The sequence below is a fragment of the Polyergus mexicanus genome, unplaced genomic scaffold (assembly GCF_030449975.1).
Source record: "Polyergus mexicanus isolate NDT 795.1 unplaced genomic scaffold, iyPolMexi1.0 SCAF_8, whole genome shotgun sequence".
Lineage (NCBI taxonomy): Eukaryota > Metazoa > Arthropoda > Insecta > Hymenoptera > Formicidae > Polyergus > Polyergus mexicanus.
In genome coordinates this window covers 9915950-9934494 of record NW_027223328.1, presented here as the reverse complement: position 1 = coordinate 9934494, position 18545 = coordinate 9915950, and the positions used below count along the sequence as shown (strand labels likewise).

The window sequence follows — 18545 nt, the reverse complement described above, 5'->3', positions numbered from 1 at the left end:
TAATCAATTGTCGTTATATGAGCGTGGCGACACAAGTACCCGGTGTTATTACATTCGTTGATGCGCACGGGGAGTTGTAAAACGCAATCTCATTATTAATTTACATGTCACGCGAGTGCTCGTTAAACTCGCATTCGCGACGAGAGAATTTCAAGTCGATTTCCAATTACGTCGAGATGACGAATTCTTTCGCGATCATCTTTTTGTCTATACGTATTGTATTTAAGTTATTGTAAAACTAGTCTTAAAAGAAGACGTTTGCGCTTTTTTTTTTAGATCGGGCACCCCGTCGACCCGGCGGTCCCGAGGCCCAGCAGCCTCTGGTGATCTTGCTGCAGCCCGGCAGCGCCGAAGATCTGTCGAACCTGCCGTTGCCGGATCTGGTGCAGTCGGCCGTAGATCAGCTGCCACCACTGTCGCCCCAGGTGACAGTTTCCGTCCCCAACAGCCCGATGAGAGACGCGACTTTCCAGTTTCCCGAATGCGTCAACGGCGGCGATGCGCCGCTGCCGAGCCCAAGGCCGCGGCCACGAAGACGCTTCGCCTCGGAGAGCTCCATCATGGAGACAGGCTCGAGCGAGGTGAGCAACTGCAACAACGGTAGCACCTGCTGCTGTCTGATCCTCAACGAGAGGCAATCGTGGACGAGCGTAGGTGCCAATCTCAGGAACATCGCCGGCGACTTCCACGCATGCAGGACCAAGGTCAGTCTTACACACGCGAGATCGTTATTTCCCATCGAGATCCGCGATCACGATTAAATCGCGGGAAAAGAATGCAGATTGCGGATCTCGGTACGGTACGCAATAACGTTTTAGATAGATTGAGATAGTTTGCATTCTTTCTCCGCAATTTGATCGAATTAATACTTTGTATATTTATATGAAAAAGGATTGGAATATTTATCAAATCATTTACATAAAATTTTGCGCGTTTTTACGATATCAGTTTTACTTTACATCAGTTCGTCGGTAATTCTTCGAACATGCTGACATTGTCATCGACGTTTTTTATTCTATTCGTCGCTGATGGCATAATACAGAAGCAGTTTACGGTGAGAGGAGTGCAGGTGTAAAATGCCTCGTATAAAAATTGTACGGCACCCACGGTTTTTCGCGCACGCACGGGAGCCATCGTGTAACTTTTCACTCCACGCGTCGCAATTTCATCTTCCCCATGAAGGCTTTTATTCGTCATAAAGCTACCCTCGCGTCGCGGGTATTATAAAACGTAACGAATACGCGCAACAAGAGGTCCTCCGGTGGGTGTTTAGTTTAAAATTTTGCTCGCCCTCGAATCTACTATTAAATTCCTATTGTTTAATTTACAAATTTTATCGCCAGTTTTATAAACGTATATATGTCTCTCTTATTTCCACATAATATCTTTTATTCACACATGAATTTTTCTGTCAAGCGTGACGGGTCTCGAAATATCTTTAGCTCAACATAATTAAAATTGACATTTTCCTTATATAAAACTCATCCAAGTTTCTTATTATTTCAATACCTTCACGGACAGTTCTCCTATAACTGTCTCATCTGATCGGTCCATATTTATCCCAACGACATCGCACGATGTGTCGCGCGAAAAATCGATTTTGGCCGAGAAGGAACCGGAAAGAATCCAGATCCTCCTGATATTCCAGGATTTTAATAGCGTTGCGAATGATTCAGAGCTTCCCGTTTCGTCTCGAAACTTTCAGGCATTTCATCGCGATGGATTCGTACCTAGAAGGTGTGTTTTTTCCTTTAAGAAAGATAGAAATCATTGTAGCATGGGCGGGGCGCTTAAACGCGAATTTAGTTATATCAAAGTATATACCGACGATGTATGTATATATATGTACGTGTGTGCATGTCCCGTGGGTGCAATAAATATCGGCTTCACCATCGTCGAGACGTCTAGTATTGCCCCCCGTGTGTGCGTGCCCCATGCCACCGGCACTTCATCAAAACTCCACCCGCCCCTCCCTCTTTCCTCCTTCCGACGACCGCGGCTCGGTCGTTCGATCAAATATGTATCGCCGACCGGTATGGTTCTTCTCCCGGATTTTACGACGGTTCCCCTCTCTCGTTTGCGGTCGGAAGAAAGGAAGCAACGATTGTGTGCGTATTGACGAACGAGCGGATAAGAGAGATGAACCGGGAGATGTTTGGTATATGTAGTGAAGGCATGTAATGTCATCATTTGCGAGATTAACGCAGCATGGTTGAAACGGTGTCTACGATATTATCTTGACGGATCGATATCCTCGCGCATTCTTAGCTTGAGAAACAGAGAGAAAGATATATACAATATATATATACGGAGGATTTTCAGACTCTTTGCTATGAGAAGAAACGGCAAAATATCTTTCGTGCTGCGGAAAATCAATTGCATATAAGAAACATACTAGAGATTTGCTCGTTTCTTGAAAATTTGAATTTCAAACGCTATTTAACACATTTTACTTTATTACGAATGCAATCTTTTGTTAGTGTCTATTATTAATCGAGACAAGCATATTACGCTAATATTATATCGACGATTCATCCGGCTCATCGATTTTGTAGAATGCGCGAAATAAATTATCGAGCGCGATTATTGCGGGAAGTTTCTACTTGGACAGAATTACGAGATATCCATCCCCTCGCCATTAGAAGACTGAGAGTCGTTCAATCAAATATGTATCGATGAACGAGACAATTCCCCCCAGCTTTACGACAACTCTTGTTTGCCGCTGCGGATTGAAAGAAAGTGAATGGCGGGAGGATGAGACGTTAATAGAGAAAGAAAGACGAAGAAGAAGAAAAAGAAGTGAAGGGAAGAGAATCGGACGTAAACACGAGGTGGAAAGGGTGTTCCTCTTTTATTCCGCCTCTCTTTTATCCGCTTTAAAGGTCTGTCGGCGCGATACCCAATCCCGGAACGTCTAATTATTGCTGGTTAAGTGCCGGTAATTGAAGGGGGCGAACAGACCCGTGAAATTGAAGAAATCTTTCTCCTCTTCGTCCGCCTGTAGACGAGATCGGATACCGATCGGTATCTCGGCATGGTAGCTCGAGGAGCGCCTTGTTGATAATACGAATTGCCGAGAATTCTCAGCAAGGTCGTCTTCGTCCTACGTCTCTCTTGTTTGCGCGCGTCCGAAGAAATTGAAATGTCAGATTAATTACCGCTGGCAACATGGTTCGTAAGTCGGCGAACTGCGCCTTGTTTACGTCTATATCGCGTTTATAAAAATTGAAATTTAAACCATTTCGCCATGCGTTAAAATCTGCATTGACAAATATTCAGCGTCGATACAAATCGCGTCAAATGCAACAAATTTATCGCATCTGCCAAATTTGACTTGTAATATTTTTATCTTGGCATTTCCTCGCATGACAGAAACGCACGCGAGACATACGTCATCGCTGCACTATTTGTACAAATTTGTATAAATTCATAAATAAATGTCAGAGGTGTCGTCATGCCCGCACGTAGTGGTCAAAACTCACCACCGCGGATCGCGGTTTTCCCGACGCGACTAAAAGCTTTTCACGGCCTAGATTTCCGGGAATACGTCATAAGTCACAGAGAGATTCTCTCGTATCTGTTCTCCCTTCGCCCCTTCTCCTTGCATTTACCCATCACGGGAGATCACCGACTGCGCTTTACATATGCATGGAGAGTAAGCGAGCATGTAAACGGCTAAGTGGCCACATCCCCTTACGTGAAAGTTAAGTGGGCATGGCGGCACGAGCCGTGGCCACAGGCCGAGAAAATTATCTTCAATTATCTCGCGCAATCGGAGTTCTCCTCCTCCTCCTCCTCCTCCTCCTCCTCCCCTCGCCGCTTGTTTGCTCCTCCTGCGATCTCGCTCTTTCGATTAGCCTTTCGACTTATCGTCGCTTCTACACTTGCTCGGTAAATGAGATAGTCGTACGCATTTTCATTGACCTCTGCGTAGAGAGGGTTACATCTGGTAACTCGCTGATTTTTATATAATATACAGGATTATATGAGTGAGCGGGCGCGGGCATGCCATAAAATAAAACGCGAGATATAGCGCTCCAACGTATCAGAAACAGGGAAATAGCCGATTCTCCTCGCCGTATTTTGCTCGGGAAATTGAAGTCGGGCGATTTCCCCCGCGACAGAATACCGATCATATACCGTTTCGAGAGACTCGTTACTCGCGAATCCTCGCGTATATCGAAAAGGTCTGTCTAAAAAAATTGCCAAACATGACTCGATCCAATTTATCTTCGCGCGGAGAGAACTTCGCGAAATAACGTGTCCGCGGCGGCGACGGCGTCTGACAGCGAAACGCGCTGATATTTATCTAGTAATTTAAATGATCTGACCGACGCGCAAATCGATACATTGGTATACCCTCTTCGCGCGGTGAGATAACGGATCTTTCACGGGGGGGGGGGATGAGAGGGAAGGAGGACAGAGAGGGATTCGACGCAAGAAAGTCGTCGATATTTCTTCGGCCGTGTAGCTTACGTGTTCACCGCACGCAAACCGCTTAAACTCTCGTTTACGTCTTATTTTCACCTTCGCCGGTGTACCCTACCCACTCTCGCGATGCCGCTTTTGCTATCCTCTCGCGAAACGCGACTACTGCGCGTAATCTGCGCGTAAATTTATGACACTTTGTCACGCGGCACAAACTTTCCCGCTCGCCCGCCTTCATTCCTGCTTTATTGAAAACGAGAGAAAATTATTACCCTATACCGCGCCTGTTCGATTCCGCCTGCCGGCGTCGTTTAGCCGATAATTTATATAATACTTCATGCATCTAACGATACATGTAATAATAATAATAATAATAATATTCTGCTTGAGATAAGTGACCGCCTCGCGAAAAATAGTGAAAGTCGCGAATAATTTCTGCAATACGTTGGTAATCGGTATCCCATAGACGCAGTTTATTACTTTCGTATATTTCGTATATTATATTCGTGTACGGAAATCATGCAATCGTAAGAAAATTAACGCTGATCGACATTTAACTATTACCAATCATAAGTAATATAACGCGTTAACCAATAATAATGGGAAATTTCTTTTTATTTAAACATTCGAAGCGATATATTGGTTAAGGAATAAGATTATTATACGCGATCGTGCCACCTCAAGGTGCATTCAACGATCTTGTTTTCGTCTCCGCTTGAAACGATACTTTTGTTATGGCCGATCATTCGGTATCGATAGGCGCGGCTTGTTTCATCGGCCGCATTACCGAACGAGCGCCAACCGCAACTTCTGTTTTCCATCAGCTTTTTCTTACTTAGTCTCCGCGGCAAAACGTTGGAACCGGGCGATTGGCCGTTTCCACGGCAAACCACGTAATAACGTTGCACAATAATCCATCTTACCAGTAGTCGCGCGTGGCTGTAAAGGCCACTCTATCGCGCCACGTTTCTCAACGAAGAGAGAAAGAGATTAACGATTCGTTTAGCATCGCGCTCTCTCTTTCTCTTCGCAAAAAAAAAAAAACGCTCGTGCGTAATCGTTTTTTGACATCCTTTTCCGCGGCGATCGAATCCGCCATAAATTGCGGCGCATGATTTTTATCTCGATGATTTATCTTACCGCACGCAAATTGATTTACTTTTGCGACATATAAAAGGAAATAAGCGAATTCTTATTTTGTTCATTAAAGTGTGACTTGGTATTTTTTTTTTTTTTTTATACAAATTAGTATAACAAATGTACCGAGATGAGAATGTAAGCGCGAAAATGCGATATACGTATTGGATTCTCCTTTCGTAATGTACTTGAAGAATTTGGTTACGGTTGGCAGTACGTGCAATCACGGGGAAATTTACATTTTACGATTCATCCGTCGTAAAGCAACGAACGCGCTGCATTTTTTCTGACAATTTACTTTCCAATCCATGATGCATTTTAATTATACTTTTCATTGTATTGTCCTACTTGCCATATATAATTGTATGTATGCGTATGCCCTTGTTTCTTTTCTCTCTTCGAATCGACAGGATTGACTCACCTGTCGCGACGGCGCATTTTCCTTTGTGTAAACGCACACATCGATCATTTTAATTTCTGACAATAATTTAATGTGTGTTCTTTCTATATATATTTAATATTTTATCCCAATTTATACCATAAAAATTCGTTACACAGATATAATACACTTTTTTTTTTATATAAATATAAACAATACCTGTCACATTTCATTTTTTTATAAAACAATCTTGACATAAAACATATTTTTCTGCTTGTATACGAATGACATATTCGAAACGAACCATATGTATGGTATTTCTCAAAAACCGTGGAGCTATAAAATGACAGTGATATTTCTATAGCTTTTTTTACGCGCGGAAAATAACGGTATTCACAGAGAGAAAGAGAGAGAGAGAGAGAGAGAGAAATACAAAGAAAGAAAGAGAGAGTTTATTGTCGCAGGTAGTCGGTCTCGCAGCTCCTCGTACGTGTTAAACATTAACGGGCGTAAATCATGCCCGATGGATCTCTCCCTGCCTTACGGAGACTCGCCCTACGATATCAACGCGTGATTCCGCGGCAAGAGGATGGGACACTATTAATTGACGAATAGAATTCCCACGACAGAGCACTCTCGCGCCCTCCCACATAATTCTCCCTTAATGTGACGTTTCTCGTCTACTTCTCTTACTTTCCGCCCTATCCACATCCGAGATAATCTTTCTTCTCATGCCGACGACGAATCGAATGTTTCTCCCGCGCGTGATTGCGAACGTGTGAGAGCGTGCGATTCTCTCATTCTCATTCTCTCTCTCCGTGGGGTCGAACCAGCGACGATGTCCAGATATTATGGTCGTCCCATAAAAGCCCGCCACCTCGACGATTGGGCTTTCCCCGGGCGTTTATTATTGCACGTCCGGTCGCGGCGAGTGGATTAAGACGAGACGGGAATCGGAAGTCGCGGGTCGAGATAACGTCGGCGTGGAAGGGAGAGGGAAGGGTGGCAGAATGGAGAAACAAAAGGAACCCTTGGGAGTTAATCGTCCTGTGGCAGGAGATTGTTCTTTCACGCGAGATATTACGAGATCGTATCGCATTAAGATCCGCGATAATTTTCTCGGACTTTGGCTAGGTCGATGTAATGGATTTTTTATACGTTCTCCTCGTATTGTATCCTAGATAAGGTCACTTCTCCGGCTATATTTTACAGAGATATATCAATCGGTTTTGGCACGAGACCTCGCTTATAGTCTCGAGAAATAAATCGACGATAAATATAAATTTTAAATTTTTCGCCGAGAATGGAATATTCATCGATATTACCACAAATAAATTTTTTTGCAAAAAAATTCGCAGAGCAGTCTTAGCTGTGCCTTCCTTAATGCAGCATTATCGCGAACCGTTGATGCGCGGAATTATTCTATACCAGATATCATATATCGAAGGATAGTTAATTGGATAAATATCGTTCGTAAGTACGCTCTAACGGAATTTCTTTTTACGCGCGAGCCATTTGCACGATCCTTGGCACGAAGTACTAACATCAGTAGCCGCGAGCGTCAGTCGACGTAGCGGAATGGAAGTTAATTGGGTAATTAGTGTCGTTAATAAGCAGGCTTTTTTTCCGGGTCGCGAGTGGTTTGCGCGTAAAGAAAACGTAAGGGACACGCTGTGGACTTTGCGAGACGCAATCTTTTTCCCCTCTACAACGTCGTCGTCGTTGTCGCAGTCGTCGTTTCTCCGTGTAAATTCGTAGGGATAAGGGGACTCGATAAAACGACCGCGCCGCTTTTTCTTCCCCTTTTTTTCTTCTCCGTCGAAGGCTTAGCCGCAAGAGAGTGCCGGATCGTCGGTAATTCCGTCCAATTAGGACACTCCCAATTAGGAACCTTAACCCCGCGCGCCTTTCCGTATTTCCCATTCTCCAACTTTCCGGATCTACTACGAGGAGAGACTTACGACAGGTCACCATCGGCAAGTTTTCACGAAAGTATCTGAGAAACTTGGTTACGCGCTCGCTTACCGTTGGATACTTCTGCACTGTTTATTTTTACAGAGATTAGCGACTTAATCGCTGGTATTATAAGTTCATTTCAGCATTTTAAATAACTAATTTTAACGACACTCTCTTTACTCGCGTCATAGAATCGAACGATGTTGAACGATCGGTGTTGTTGCTTGTTGTTGCAGGATGCCGAGACCGAGAAGTCGAGGTTGCCGGTGATCGGTCCGGGTCTGTCCAACGGTCGCAACAGCAACTCGTCATCCACCGACAGTCTGCTGTCGCTGTTGATTCCGACGCCGTTGCGAGAGACCCTCTGGGCAACGGTGGCTCTGTACCTCGGCTGGAGACTCGTCTCCCGCCTGCGATAGATGCGCCGGTCTCGCCCAGCCATCGTTCCCGCGGACCCGATCGTCGATCGTGTCAGCGACCGGAACGACGGCGTTGTGAGCCGTTAGAACGGACGGACTTCCGCCAGCAATTTCTTTCCGGATGTCTTCCGGAAGTCCTGGAATCCTCGACCGGACTGATCATCTCGAGAGGAGGTGGAGTGCGGTCTGCGGCGCGTACCGCGGATCTCACTTTGCGATCGGACGATGGATTATGATCGAGGTAGAATGTATCGAGAAGACGAACAGTCACTCGTTTGAATATTCACTCCGATAACTCCAATTGTATTTTGTATATCTGTTTTGTATCTTGCGCGTCCCTGCCGCACGCGGATTACGCGAGAATGCGCTTGACCGATTTTGATCGTTTCCCGAGGGACTATCTGACTGCTTAGAAGATATTAATATAATTGATCATGACGATAAAAGTACTGATAGTGGATCCATGTATCTCTAATTTTTGATGATAAATAATTTGATTATTGATCGATTTCATAATAATGATAATAATAATAATAATTGATTTATTTGATAATTGATTATTAGGATAATTGATGATTATAATAATTGATTTGACAATTGATAATTGATAATGATTATGATTATGATGATTGATAAATTTACTAATTGATAATTGTGATAATTGATTATCGATTGATTTGATGAATCAGAGTCGCTCTCTATTAAATGTGTTCCTCTTCATTTCTTTTCGGCATGAATGGATAAGAAGATCTCCGATTAGGAACCTATCTGCAGAATTCCGACTTCTTGATTATTTTCTATCGATTAAATCGACATCGGCGCTCGAAAGAACTTTCGCTCGCCCGATTTATTGTATTTCTACCTTGCGCTGTCGATAAATTATGACTGTGATTGCCACGAACTGATGAGGCGAGAAGTAACGACGGCAGGAAATTACAAAGTACAAGCCCATTCTCGCGCGATGCAGGAGTCATTCTCTCGAACGTTGTGTACGTGCCGATAGTTCGCCCTGCGAATCCGTAAGCGGAGGGTGAAAGACAGGAGGAAGGCTGGAGAGTTTTAGGGGAGATAACCCGGGCGAGAGTAACCGAATTGCGTATTACGTCGCGTCGATCGGAGCCCGAGACGACACGAGGAGGGAGAGGGTATAGAGAGGCGAGCCAAGGACGAGATCCAAAGAGGATTAAACCCAATAATCAAATGATGATCTCATTACGGATAAATAAAGAGAATTAAATAAAGTAGTGTGATTACACGGGAACGAGAGAGGGCGGACCGCAACGTCCCTTATTCTCCGACATCTTCTCTTTACGCGTCCGTCCCTCTCTTGGTCTCGCCAAGATAGAAAGACTACTCTTCGGTGTACGGTTTGTAGATAACGCGGTCTCGCCAACGATACCGCTCAAAAATTTTTGTCCGAATCTGTTTTCTCTAACGACGTCGCGCTACGCGACGACATTTCGCGAGGTTTGCTCAATGTACACTTGATCTGATGATACCGCGAATCTAATCAACGAATCTATTCCGTCTGAATTACAATCGATTGACATTTTCATTATGATCGATCGGCCTTGCTAAATGTCGGAGTGACGTGGACGGAACGCATGTATATATACACAGAGAGATATCGAGAGGGAGGGAGAGAGAGTGAGAGAGAGAGAGAGAGAGAGAGGGGAGAGAGAGAGAGAGAGAGAGAAAGATGACGATGTATTCCAAAAATATAAGAGAATAGGGGACGAGCGAGGACGTAAGGTGGAGACAGGGGAGCAAACTTGTGTATGTATAGAGGATTTTATCTAAAATAATAAACAAACTCAGTAAAATAAGTCGATGTTATAATAATTAAAATAGATAATCGATTATATAGGCCGAGGATCGCAGCATCTTGATTGGCTAGCTGCGAATCCCGTGGACAGTTTTCAAATGATCTCCGGTAGCTTAGCTATTAGGTGGGCGCCCTCGTCCATGCGCGGGACGCCTTTTCGCGACACATCGGAAGGAGCATTTCCCTTCTTTCCCCTGTGCGTACTTTTTTCTACAACTCGTCTATATCCTTCCCTTTCCTTCTCTTTACCGCGCGTTTCTATCCTTTTTCTTTTATCGGCAAATTGTCTATCGATTCTCTCGCTCCGTGACTCATCTGTTCTCAGTTTTCTACGCGATTCTCTACGTTTCACTTTCCCGCTTCGCAGTTCTATGTAATTTATCGGTGATGGTTTTGTTGCACGCGACGTAACGTAATCTCTAAAGATCTCGAGCGGTAGCGTGTATCGATAAGAATACCATATGTTGTTTTCACACTCGACAATCCAGAGAGTCTCGATTTTCACGGCCGAGCGGGCCAGATTTTTTCATTTTTCGTGATTTTTCTTAGAGTTCTATAGGAACGGCGAAGAAAATAGCGAGTGAAAGGGAGGAAACGCGTATATATGCTTGGGCTTTCGGTTGCAGACTATCGAGACCAAAACTATCTGAGGCTGCTGTACAGTCGTCCCTACGGGCCGCGTTTTCTTATTTCCCCGAGTGCAAGTCTATTGCGTTTTTCCTTTGTCTCCCTATTGATAGGCTGATTGTGACGTTACTCCGTCGAAGTATTCCAATGTGTAGGTCTATAGTATTTATTTATAGACGATACAGTTTTTCTATTCGTCTAATAGGCGTTTACGAGAAATAAATAGTATATATATGCACGGGCGAGATATATTACTGCCATTTTTCGAGATAAGCAAATCCTCGCCAGACGCTTCCGTGGGAGCGGCTTTGTGGAAAGTCAATGATAATATCGGTGTCAGTAATTCTTAAAGACGAAAGTATTGTTAGCGTCGAGACATAGATATTTTAAATCTAGCGCCAGACTATGCGCGTATTCGCGATTCGTTTATAATTCGTGAATAGTGTGGATGGAAGATTCGTCGAATTCAATCAATCAGATTTCTTTATACCGTTCACGAACCGCGAATTACGAATCACGATTTGCTAATACGCGCACAGTCTGGCGTTAGCTTAAGGGAATACGAAGAATACGAGAATTCGTGAAACGCGCTGCAAGGAGAAGTCGTCTTAGACGACGAAAAAATAAGTATTTAACGCGTCATTTTAATCTCAGTACGCGCAAATTTTCGAGCCTTTATCGTGTGTATTTTCATTCGTATTTAGCGTTCCATTCTGTCGTGTTCTTGCGAGCATATTTCTCATATTTAGAAACTGAAATCCATTTCTGCGGAACGCGGGCCATCCGTTGAATCCAACCTCTCATATGGTGAGATTAGATTTCCATCGACGTATTTAACAAATGAATTTAATGTATAACAAATTTATAAATTTAATATATAAATAACAATTTTTATCATATTTTTGAATTTATTAAACAGATGAAAAATAATCACAGAAGGTTTAAAGGATATGTTCTTTATATACATATATGTAAATTATAAGCTTTTAAATCACACAAGTTATCTCAATTGGAATTCTAATTTCACGCGGTAATATTTACAATTTTACATAAATAATTTTTTGTCATATTTATTCGGAACTTTGGCTCCTACAATCGGCGTGTCAAAATTGTCAAAACTTGATAAAATTGTCAAAATTTGAATAATACTCGCGCCGATGATCGAACTCGCGCCAACTGTCAGGGCCATTGACAGCTGTTGCGAGAAATTTGTCTGGATTCAACGGCGTGATTCTCGCCTTCCACTCTCATCGGCAGAATCTCTAATCTTCGATCGGGTTTCCTCTGTGCAGCTTGCTCCTTTCGCGGAGAGAGCACGCAACGGTACAAGATTATCGTATATACATATTGATACGATATAGATAGTGTTCGTCGTTGTGACGGGGAGGGCCACGAGTTTTAAGAGGGAACGACTCTTATTCTCGTGGAGGTTGTTGCATTCCGACCAAAGGGAAAATTCCCGTTTTCCTGCAGCGCGGTGAAACGTGGCGCGTGACGGCCTAACTAAAGGAAAGGCCGCAGCCATTTAATTCTTTTTACTCCGTATAGATAGGGAAAGGTAGAGCGAGTCCGCCGAATTTGGCCCGGGGACGGAATATATTAAATATATATATATATATATACTCGTCGGAGAAAAATTTTGAAAGTGAGAAAACACGGCGCATGTACATAGTCGCTTTTTCGGGGCCGTAAAAAACGCGATAACGTTCGAACTACGGTTTTTTCCCGATATATATTTTTTTTTACTTTTTTGTTCAGTTTTTTAATTGCTCTGTAAAAGCACTTAGATAGTAGTCAGCCATATTGAGGATATAATAATGATATATATAGATAAACGCATATATAAAAATATATATATATATAATATGGAAGATATATATATATATATAAAAGCATATATATATATTTTAAATGGTATATTCGGAGATATTATTGTTTCGAAAGAGAGATGATAACTCGTTGTGCGCGATGGAAAGAGAATCGTATATTTCGATGGGACATGTGTGCCCGGAGAAAAAGTATAACGGCGAGGTGGTATTATAAATGGAGACGAGACGATTCTTCGGAGATTGATGGAGGTCGAAGGGCGTAAGTCGAAGGTGGGAAATAAGCTGTAACTGTGACTATGCGGATCGTGGGGGGCAGGCTGTTGATACGCTTACTCGCGAGGGAGTTTTCACCTGGGATAATTTAACCACAACTTTTAAACAACTTTTGACGTAGGAAGACACGAGAAACGCGGTCTTCTCGACCGTCTTTCTGCGTTAGAGGGGAAAAAGAATCCGCAGCATATGTATATATGTATGTATTTTGCACGCGTAATATATAAGAATAAGACAAATGCACACACGCACACATACACACGCATACAATGTGACGAAAAAGAATGCAGCAGTACAGCAGTAGATGCAGCCCGCCCACCCGAGATCCCCGCGCGTCAAAGCGTCACTGTGATCTCATAATTATTAATAAAATATCCGATTATTATAACGAATAATCACATTGAATATTATAATACATCCTTCCCCTTCCTCCCTCCCCCTTCTATGAACAAAAAAATCCCCGCTTCCCGGAGACACAATTTAACGTACTTTTGCAACTACGGTTGCGCTTTTCTCTCATTGCATTTCTTTGTCCCACCTTGTTCTGTTTTTTTTTCTCTTTCGTTTTTTTTTTTTTTTTTTTAGTACGCGTTCGCGCGCGCGTTAGTTTGTAGTAATCTCGTAAGATTAAGTATATGTTAATGAATCTTTCATATGATCTCCTGGAGGTATCGATTGTTGCGCGAATTCAGCGGTCGACGCCGTTCGTTTCCGCCCGTCCGCGCGCAAAAAGTCTTTTCCTCTCTCTCTCTCTCTCTCTTCTCGTTCTCGACTTTTTTCGTTCTCTCTCGGTAAACGGTTCGTCAAAACGAACGGCATCGGGGCTCGATTGGCCGATATCTCAATTAGATAAAGATAGGATTATTAGAATTAAAGAGAGATGAACCATTATATTCGACGTGAGGCGAAGGATAACGGCGTTGTTGTAGCGATCTTATTCGGATAGCTAAGTTTATAGCAACGAAAAAAACTCTTTATCACTGCGTTCGTATTCAGTAATCATCTACGACATAGTACGATCACTGATTATTATTATTATTATTATTATTATTATTATTATTATTATTATTAATAATATGTATTATTGATTATTTTAGTATTTCTATTATTATACTCGTCGCAAAACATGTGAAAGCTCGAGGTCTCAAACTCCCCGGCGCTATAAAGAGATAATCGACTAGTCTTATCGGACCAATCATTGAGATTCGTGTATTTTCGTTTAACGACGCATATTTTCTAAGATTGAGATTTCCCTTTCATACATACATATACCTATATACATATATACATACATACATATACATATATATATATATATATTTTTTTTTGTTTTGTTTTAAACAATCCATTAAACCTCCCTCCTCCTAAGAAGGGCAATTTTTGCCTTTTCCTGTAGTTGCTATCCCGAAGTATCGAGTTCGAAAGTATTGAAGGGGAGATGGGCTCTTTCGGATTCGCGCGCGCGGATGATAAACTTTTGATAGGCTCTTTCTGCATGATATCACTCGATGCAAGACAAAGAATATCGAGATGCACTGGCACTTGTATTTTTCCGTAATATCGCACTCTTCTACCGGTAATAAATTATCATAGCATTTCTCGTCATTATGATCGATACTCTTTTCGCGCTAAACGGACGAGCTCCTCTTACCCTCCGGTTCAAAATAACACGGAAATTTGAATATATGGAGATACAAGAATTCCTACACAAAACCACACACATATATATATATACATATATACACATATATATACGCTGACACGACATACACACGCGATATGCATATTACATGATTACACGTGAGCATACACTTGCCCTTAATACTATTGTAATTGTCTAAGGTTCTATGAGAAATTTTCGTTTGCTCAGACTGTATAAGTTTGCCATAAAATGACTGTTGTGTACGTTCTCTTCAGATGTGTAGTACTCGTGTCTAGAAGTAAGAGAATTATTCGCGATTCTGTCGCCTCAGCCACAGTCAGGTGCCAACCGTCGCTCACGGTTTCGTTCTCTTTAGCGGAGCACGCTGGGACACGTAACAGTGATCCACGGCTCCGATCGATAGGTCAATCATTTGTGTCACCGTGCCACTTGGAAACCCCCGCTTTTCTCTAAGTCTCTCGAGTGTAACTCGCTCGACGATCGAAATACGTATCTCGATTTAATCTCGCCCGTCGATTTAGTATTTGTGTAACCGTGTCGTCTTATTTAATGCTTACTTTTTGCTTTACCTCACAAGCTTTCAAATGTACAAACACGACGAAAGAATATCTATCTATATATTCTTGTTAAATTTTATAAATATAGTTAATCTTTTTTTTTTTTTTTTTTTAGAGAAAAATTGCTGGACAAAAGAAATCTCTTTCTTGGAAAATATTCCAACATGTGAGAGTTTTATTGTGGATTCTTTATATGATTCGCAAATCTTTATCATATTTATTTCATAGAAATCTTTCAATATTTTTCACAAATAATGCATAATCTGTCACTCTATGAAAAGTTGATCGAATCAAGACGAGAAGCGAGCAAGTCACACTCGGTGGATCACTTTTGCCTATCTCTTTGCTATATAACGTTTCGCGCTCCACTTAAAATAGCAAGAAGCTCGTAAACTCTGAATGCCTACAAAAATACGTTACCTGTAGCCAAATGTCCCGTGGACCATATAGACCGCCGCGATCTATACGTTATTTGCGAAAAGAGGGAAACGATAGAAAGAGAGAGAGAGAACGAAGAAATATTTGGATCGATCGAGCGTGCGTGAGATCGTATGAAAGGGATACAAACAGAGCGAGAATGAGAGAGAGAGAGAGAGAGAGAACAACTTGATAAAAAAAAATTAGAAATTTTAATCGTTAGAATTTTTCCCCCCAGAACGGACTGTTATGGGGTCTCTCAAGTCGTATGTAAAGCTCGCAGCTGCCTTGTGATAGAGTCTGGACTGCAAATAATTTCGATACATGACAGAGATAATATATAATCGGGCTGTAAAGACTGTCAATGAAATACGCAATCTATGTGTATAACAAAACATAGAAGAGACAAAAAAAAAACACCACACACATGGAAAAGACAATATATCTCGTTGATCAATTTTCGTCCAGCTGACCAATCCAAAGAAGCGACCAAATAAGTGAGGAGGGAAATGATGCGAGCACTTTGCACGACGCTTGAGGTGCTTTTCTTTTTCTTTTCTTTTTTTTTCTATCGACAACAGATGACAATGAGATGCGATATTGAGATGCTATAAGCGTGTCCGTATATTTTTTCTTCTTCTTTCTTATTATTATTTTTTTTTTATTCTTAGATATATGTATATCTTTCGTTTTTTTGCTTCGATTATCCCGACGCGAGTGATTGGACGGAAGATGTACGGCGGTCACGTGATATATATTATACAAAATATATGGTATTATGTAATAATCTTCCTTCTTTAGTGCAGATGTGAGCGAAAGAGAGCAGAGTACTGTTGATTTGTTTCCTTTTTTTTTTTGTTTTAGTTTTATCTCCCCTTTATCTCCCCTATTAATTTCGATCGTTTTGACTTTCTCGTAACGATCCACTTGTCTCCTTCGTCTTCCGCAACCAGACTTTACTTTCTTTTCTTCTTTTTTTTTCACGTTTTGTTTCTCCTCGCCTCCAATTAAATTTCGACTTAAGACGGAGGCTCTCTGAGCGGTCTAGGAGTGTTTTCGAGGCGAGGAGAAAAGCCCGAACGGAAAACTCTTGAGCTCCTCCTCTCTTGTCGTTTCTTCCCGTCTCTCCGACCTGGAGCAGCGACGGAAGCGAGAATGCCGTAATAATCAACGCAGAATGCAGAGACGCTCGAGAGAATATATCTCTGTTTCTTTTTTTTTCTTTTTCCCTTTCCCCCCCCCCCCTACCGTTTCTTCTTCATTGTTTTTCCTCTTCTCCCTTTCGTATCCTCCTCTCTCCTCTTTCGCGTCTTATTGATGTTTTTAGTTTTAAACGAACGTATGGTCGCGCGATCGTCAGGATGTGCTTCGGCTTCTCGCGCGAAACTGAATTTTTGCGGGATGCTGTCGAATTATCCCCGAACAAATTGAAAAAGGGGATAACGTATAAAAGTGATTAAAAAAAAAAAAAAAAAAAAAAAAACCGCATAACGAGAAGCCGATGCGTACCTGACGCGCAGATCTAATCATACAATGCTGTGCTATTATAAGTCATTACATATACCATATGTTATCGATTACTTTTGGTTTTAGTTTATGACAATTTTTCGTGTTATTAATTTTATTGAGTATGATTTTAAGTACTATGTGCGCGAACGTTTATTATTATCTATTAATAGATTATTATTATTATTATTATTATTATTATATTATTATTATTATTAATATTATTGCCGGATTTAATTATTATTATTATTATTATTATTATTATTAATATTATAATATTAAAAAAGAGATATCATTACTATTATAATTATATTATCATCGTAATCTTAATATTTTGTAATCATCATCACTCCCCATAGTCGATTACTTTTACGAATCGCTCTCACGTCCGCTGTCCGACCGCCGGTCGACGAAGCGCCTCTGGAGCCGCTGCTGCAACGAGAGAGGAGTCCGATTTACCGACTACACTTTTGTTCTCTTCTCCCTTTTCGCATGCTCTCGTATCTCTCGTGACGCGCGGCGCCTTCGCGGCGCGACGACGACCATTGGGAGTTCGCAATGGGACGGGGGCATCTCTCCGCTACCCACCATGTCTTTCATTGTACAGATTTTTTCACTTTTATATAGTTATCTCGATATATCGTAACGTTACGCAACGTCGATTGCGGCGGTGGCCACTTATGCGTCGCCGTACCATTATTGTACTTTTTTGATTTTTCTATTGAATAAATGTGAACACGCCGAAAGCATTGACACACGTGTCTTGATATTATATCATCACGCTCCTTTACCTAATCCTATCTCTTATCATCTTCGGCTATTTATGTTAATTATGCTATAGAATTAATGAAAATTTTAATCGCATAAACGAATAAATAATCTAAGCATATCTAAAATAAATTTTGTTTTAAATAAATTGTAGAAATTCGTATAAATCTTAATTATATTGATAAGAGCCATCAGAAAGCGTGATTATATATATATGAAGTAGACGCCTTGGTTGCCCAATTTGTATCGATCTGTGCGAATCGGTCATGCTGTTTAGAATCGTTCTAATGGGTTTCCTGAGACGTGCCATCTGCTCATTATTAAGGGATGCGACCGCAAACCAATCGAGCGTTGTGCCCCATTCTATTCAGTGTTCCGAATCTAATGCGGACCGCAAGACGTTGGGTTGCCGGTTGTGTTCTGTATGCCAGATTAGAACGTGGCAATTGCTTTGTAACGGGCCCAGACAACGGTATACGCAAATCAGGAAATTGAAATATTAATGGCAAATTTGGAGCCACTAATATTTTCTAGCGAACGTGTACGGCATATCTATCTATGTGGGTAAGTAAGATATCTCTTTAATAATATTATAATATATATACAAATAATCTGTAAAAAAAAATGTAACGACAATAACAGTGACACATCGTGAAAATTTCATCATTAGGGAGAGTTTCTGGTGTATCGCGTTCAGTTCGCGTTGCGTCAAACGAAATTGCATATCGGTGGTTTCGAATAACGAGGACGCGCACATATGC

General features: G+C 41.7%; 1 protein-coding gene across 3 annotated transcripts in view; it reads left to right on the top strand.

Annotated features, from left to right (window-relative positions):
- LOC138935452 (uncharacterized) overlaps positions 1-15222 on the top strand; it is a 30480-nt gene extending 15258 nt beyond the window's left edge. For 2 of the 3 annotated variants that reach the window (XM_070300032.1, XM_070300031.1), the window contains exons 3-4: positions 277-704; positions 8137-15222. In XM_070300032.1, the coding sequence (XP_070156133.1) occupies positions 277-704; positions 8137-8319 (611 nt within the window). In that variant the 3' untranslated portion in view covers positions 8320-15222. The remainder of the gene's footprint in view (positions 1-276; positions 705-8136) is intronic. The other variant, XR_011447246.1, reaches the window with a different exon arrangement.
- Positions 15223-18545: the final 3323 nt, after the last annotated feature.